This window comes from Acinonyx jubatus, chromosome A2 (genome assembly GCF_027475565.1).
Source record: "Acinonyx jubatus isolate Ajub_Pintada_27869175 chromosome A2, VMU_Ajub_asm_v1.0, whole genome shotgun sequence".
NCBI lineage: Eukaryota > Metazoa > Chordata > Mammalia > Carnivora > Felidae > Acinonyx > Acinonyx jubatus.
This window is the reverse complement of record NC_069383.1, coordinates 157,407,166-157,413,165: the sequence shown is the minus strand read 5'-3', so window position 1 is coordinate 157,413,165 and position 6,000 is coordinate 157,407,166. Positions and strand designations below refer to the sequence as shown.

The window sequence follows — 6,000 nt, the reverse complement described above, 5'->3', positions numbered from 1 at the left end:
AAAGTTTGCGATACGTCCCGTTTTCCCTTTGAGGCACAGGGGGCCATGGTCATCAGCCTATTAGATGATTCGGGAGCGAGGTTTGGAAAAGACTGGAATCCGACTCAGGGCTTCACGGGTTAACAGCCCTTGTAACATCGGCCGTTCGAAACTCCTCCTCTCGAAACTCCTCCTCCCGCAGTGAGGTGAAGATATTCGAAAATCACCCCACTGCAAACTCCTCCCCCTGCGAGGAAACTCACATTGAAATGCTGCAAATGACTGGGGCCCCGCAGGCAGTCGCCGCCGGGCCGCGCCAAACCCGGGTTTCCTGCGCGGACTTTGCGGACTCAGACTCGGGCCGGTGTTTTACGGGAGGAGGCTGGGAGCATGAGGGCCGCGGGCTGGGGGCTGAACTGGGCCGCCGCCCTGTTCCTCGCAGCGGTGGGGACGGCAGGTAAGGCTGGCTCCAGGCGCCCGCGTGCGGTGAGATGACCCCCAGAACTTGGGGAGCCCCTTGGTAATTTGCGGGAAGGATGCGAAAAATGCCCCCATCCTTTACGACTTGTGGGAAAATGGCACGAAGTCCTTCCCAAACGGCTGGAGGGAGCGCTGAGGGTTGCGAGGGTTTGGGGATGTGGGGGAGTCAGGAGAAGCGGGGTGAGGTTTTCCCCACAAGTCTCTGCCAGAAGGGGGGACCCCCTTATCTTCCCTCAGACCGGGACACGGGGCTCTCCAGCCCTAGGGAGGCAGGGACCCCCCCCCCCCGAGCTGCTCTAGGGAGAGGACTAGCAGAAGCCCGAGGTCCCTGCGGGCGCTCCTTCGCGCCCGCCCGCGGACAAGTACCCACGCACCCCAGGCAGCTTCGTATTGCGCTAGGGAGGCTCCGGACCGCGGAGCCGGACGCTGCGATTCCTCGCGGGCGCTACACGCGCGCTTCTGCCGGTGGCCACCGCCTCCAGCCCCGCCTCCGGCTTCGAGGGCCAGTCCCCAAGCTCCCATTGGGCGCGATTGGAACAGGCGAGCCTCGAGCCACTCCCCTCGGCCAATGGGAGTCGGCGGATGCGGAGGGGCGCGCGGGCCGGGGCGGGGCTGGGACGAGGGCTGGGCGGGGCTCGAGGTGCGGCTTGGGACGCGCGAAGCACCTGGTTCCGTGAGGCGGCCGAAGGAGTTCCCTCGCGTCCCTCCAGCGCTCCTGTCACAAAGGCGACGCGTCCCGGGCCCCCGGAGTCGCCTCCGTGAGCATGGGCAAGGTGCCTACCGCGCTCCTGGGCCGCCTTCGCGCAGCCCAAGGTTTCCTTCGAGATCTGGCCCGAGCCCATTTCGTCCCCGCGGCCGCCGTCGCTGCCCCGGGTCGAGTTCACATCCGTGTCCCCAGGCCACCCCTCAGGGCCTACCTCCTTCCCTGGTGGAACCGTTGCCTCAGAAATGCCCGCCCCTCTTCGGTCGGAAGCGCAGACCTTCCACCCGGGCAGGGATCGGGAGGCGCCGACATGGGATGGATCCCTCAGGGTGGCCCTGTTTGTTTCGAAGCTCTGAAGGGGGGTTCGACGACTTTTTTCCTCTTCGGGGGTTTCAGGGGGGGTTGAGATTTAGTGAAGAGACTAGTTGGTGCCTGCTCCTGAGTTACCCGGTGGCTTTAAATGAACTGCCGGAGGCATCTGACCTCGCCCTGGATATTAGATAAATGATCTTTTTCCTACTTAGAACCGGCGCAGCCCATAAAAGAATCGGGGCTGCCTGGTAACGGGATTGCCGGAAACTTTCCCACGGATGGGGCGGTGGCTTTGCGTGGGGCGCTTTGAACTCTTGGAATTCCTGCCCGTGACGCATCAGTTTTGGCTGAGAGGCGAGGAAGGGAGTTGATGCCATACAGCTGAGGATTATTGAGATAACTCTGCCACCCAGTTGTGTGAAGAGGAGGGAGCGTGGCTTGTCAAGAGGCACTTGGTTTGACCTGTGTTTCAAACGCTGATGGGCTTCATCCCGAGGAGGAAATGATGGCAGTGATGTCTTGAGCAAGATGGGTTGCTGACTTTAGTTTTCTCTCTCACCGAGTAGCTGAGGATCTGATGTAATCTGTGTTCGCCAGGAGGCTCTGAGACCTGAGGGGTTCCCCAGACTCCTGGGAGCCAGCAGCTACTCTGCTCTGGTGTTAACCTGATGATGTATATTTGTGGCAGCCCTGTTTTGCGCCAGCTCGCTCCTTAGCGGTCTTTAAAGCATTTTGGGGAGGTGGCAGGGGATGGAATTTCTTGTCCCGTTTCCTTGGAAATGGAAGTCCTTGGAATCCGAGCTGCATGTGTTCACTTAGCCGGGTCAAAATCCGTTATCTGCGGAGTATCAAGTATGCCCAGGGCACACCCCAATTCAGAAAAAATAGAGCATCCTGCGAAGAGTTGTCTCAGCCTTCGCAACATGCCCCCCGGGGGGATTCAGTGGTCATTGCTGGGCATACTTTTCTTCTTGGACAACACTGGCAAAAAGACAGGGAGATTTTTTTGAGACTGCAAAGCTTCAAGGGGAACTACCTGGCTCACTGTGTCTTTCCAGGATATTTCTGCTCTTATCTGTAGGGTTCCTTCCCCGATAAGATCCAATTCTAGATACCTTTGTTGCTCAGTGCTTTGATGGCCCTCACATCCCGCGTTAAGTACATTAATAGAGTCCACACTTTACCCAGCTGTCAAGCAAGTGACATTTGTTGCTAAGACACTGTGGAACTTACCAGCAATGAGCAACCACAGAAACAGGCTACCCCACCCCGAAGGAGCTGACTGCAAAATCTTCCATCGAGATCACCCCTGAAGAAAATGCCTTGAGATCACCTAGTTTGGAAAAGAGCCCTTGGTAAATTGATTTCTTGTTCATTTTCAGCTGAGTCCGTTAGCTCTGGCCATTTTTTTTTTTCCACGGAAATGGTTCTATAATTTTGATGGCCCTCAACAACAGCTATCTTCAGTAGCATGGGAAAGAAAACATCGAAAGCATTTTACCACCTCATTTGTGTGCTGGTGAAAAAGCAGAAATGTGTATTCTCCTTTTCCGTTTCGATAACCTTGTTCCTGGCTTGTCACTCGTGACAGGAGAGATTTAAAGGCTATTTAGAGATTTGAGCGTGGGGGCCGGGGGCCGGCAGGGGTACGGGTGGGTGTGGTTCTTGTGCAACCCTAGCAGAGAAGAGTTCAGGGGTGGGGTGCTGGAGGTTGCTTTTACTGAAATTAGATGAAACTGACCAGGAAAACCAAGCCTTGATTGGGCAACAAGGAGGAAGCAAGAAAACCCTGTGGTTTCTTTGGGTGATGGTGCTTTAAATTGGACTGGTTCTGGAGCGCCTGTGTGGTTCAGTCGGTTAAGCGGCTGACTTCGGCTCGGGTCAAGAGCTTGCGGTCCATGGGTTTGAGCCCCGTGTCGGGCTCTTGTGCTGGCAGCTCGGGACCTGGAGCCTGCTTTGGATTCTGGGTCTCCCTGTCTCTCTGCCCCTCCTCCCTTGCTCTCTCTTGCTCTCTCTCTCTCTCAAAAAAAAAAATCAACATTTAAATTGGACTGGTTCTGACCCTTTGCCAGGATGGTGTTTTCTGCTGTGGGGACACCCATCTGATGGGGTGTCCCTCGGTGCTCACTGTTCCTGATCCCTGTCCCCACCAGCAATGCTATTACTACTATTTCCAGTCTTTCCTGTAGCACGTTCTGTTGGTAAAATAGAGCTTTGTGCAAAGGTTGGCAGGCCAGAGCAGTGGATTAGTGGTAATGGAAGTTGTGAGCCCCTAGGGGAGGAGGGGATGACAGAAGCTTCTCCTCCCACCATCCTTACTGTGAGTGCCCCTGGCCTGAACTTCCTTTTTAATTTTTTTCTGAGTCCTGGAATTCCAATTACTCTCTTACCCACCCTGTGTGCCAGCAGCGAGAAGTGAGTCATATCCCGTTGTGGGTACAATTACGATTCGGCTATGAGTCAGTGCAGTGTGGGGCGTACTGTAGAGGCAGGTCTGAGAGACTCCTCCTGTTCAGGTCACTCTTTGGACTTCTAAGAGCTTCTTCTATTTCTCTATTGGTATCCCCTCTATTCTCCTTTCAACCCCCCCTCAATTTTCTCCTAGTATCATCTGACTGGTTTCCTAACCTCTGGCAGAAGCACTGGACTTGAACTTTGAAGACCCAGAGTTTGTTGGCTTTTTACTTATTTACTTATTATTAAAAAAAATTTTTTTTTTAAATTTTTGAGAGAGAGCGGGAACAGGGAAGGGGCAGAGAGAGAGGGAGACACAGAATACAAAGCAGGCTCCAGGCTCTGAGCTGTCACCACAGAACCTGACGTGGGGCTCGAACCCATGAACCGTGAGATCATATTCTGAGCCGAAGTCAGACACTTAACTGACTGTGAGCCTCCCAGGTGCCCCCCAAATTTTATTTATTTATTTGTTTTTAAGTTTATTTATTTTGAGGGGGCAGGGAGAGAAAGAGAGAGTGAGTGAGTATGAGTGGGGGAGAGGGAGAGAAAGAATCCCAAGCAGGCTCCGCACTGTCAGCATGGAGCCTGACGCAGGGCTCGAACCCACGAGCCGTGAGATCATGACCTGAGCCAAAATCAAGAGTTGGATGCTTAACTGACTGAGCCAGCCAGGTGCCCCGGAAGGTGGTTTTTTTAAAACTGGGTCCCAAAGTCCCTAGCCCCCGAGCCCTCAGGCCAGGTTCAAGATTGGGTTCAAACCTAGCTGAAATATTCGAGGGGGCCTGGAGGTCTCTGGGCTTATCTACTCCCATTGGAATGACCAAAGACCACAAAAGGCACTTGGGAAGGTTAGAGATAAATTAGAGTAACTAGCACGAAAGTCAGGCGTATGCAGCGACTGGCATTGCAATTATTTCACTTAATTATTCTTTCTTACCTCTTAAAAAATCTCAAAAATAAAGCATTCCTTGAAGAAAAATGACTGAAGTGAATTGGCCACTATTCCCTATGCAGAAGCACAGATAAGATTCTGTTTCTCAAAAAAAAAAGGACCATACTGAACTATTACAAACTATTCTGAACCTTGTTTTTTTCCCCCCCAGTTAACAAAAAACGGGCTCCTGGTGGCTCAGTATGTCAAGTGTCCAACTTCAGCTCAGTTCATGATATCGCAATTCATGAGATCGATCCCTTCGTCAGACTGTCTGCTGTCAGCATACAGCCTGCTTCAGATCCTCTGTTTCCCTCTCTCTCTGTCCCTCCCCCACTTGCACATGTTCTCTCTCTTTTTTTCTCTTCTAGGGGCACCTGGCTGGTTCAGTCGATGGAGCCTGTGTGGTCTTGGGACTGTGGGTTCCAGCCCCACCATGTTGGGTGCAGAAATGGCTTAAAAATGAATCTTACAGGGGTACCTGGGTCGTTCAGTCAGTTGAGTGTCTGACTCTTCATCTCAGCTCAGGTCTTGATCTCAGGGTTATGAGTTCAAGCCCCACATTGAGCTCTGTGCTGACAGCTCAGAGCCTGGATCCTGCCTTGGATTCTGTGTCTCCCTCTTTCTCTGCACCCTCCCCCCCTTACACTCTCTCCTCTCTCTCTCTCTCTCTCTCTCTCAAAAGTAAATAAGCACTAAAAAAAAAAAAGATAAAACAGATGTTCCAATCGGATATGATGGTAAGTCAGGCAAAATAAATACAAATAAGTTATCAAGAACACTATTTGAATTGTGGTTTCATGTGCCCAACTGTTAATGATTAACCCAGCCTTGGGGTGCCTGGCTGGCTCAGTCCGTGGAGCACGTAACTCTTGATCTCGGGGTTGTGGGTTCAAGCCCCATGTTGGGTGTAGAGATTAGTTGAAAATCTTTAAACAACCAAAAAACTGTACAATATGACTTGAGATTTTATTTTATTATTATTATTTTTTTAACGTTTATTTATTTTTGAGACAGAGAGACAGAGCATGAACGGGGGAGGGTCAGAGAGAGGGAGACACAGAATCCAAAACAGGCTCCAGGCTCCGAGCTGTCAGCACAGAGCCTGATGCGGAGCTCGAACTCACAGACTGTGAGA

At 52.4% G+C, this 6,000-nt stretch overlaps 1 protein-coding gene across 1 annotated transcript in view; it reads left to right on the top strand.

Annotated features, from left to right (window-relative positions):
- The first annotated feature begins 225 nt into the window (after nt 1–225).
- The window catches only part of LDLR (low density lipoprotein receptor), a 31,549-nt gene continuing 25,774 nt past the window's right edge, over nt 226–6,000 (top strand). The window contains exon 1 of the mRNA XM_027050516.2: nt 226–436. Coding sequence (XP_026906317.1) covers nt 370–436 — 67 coding nt within the window. The 5' untranslated portion in view covers nt 226–369. The remainder of the gene's footprint in view (nt 437–6,000) is intronic.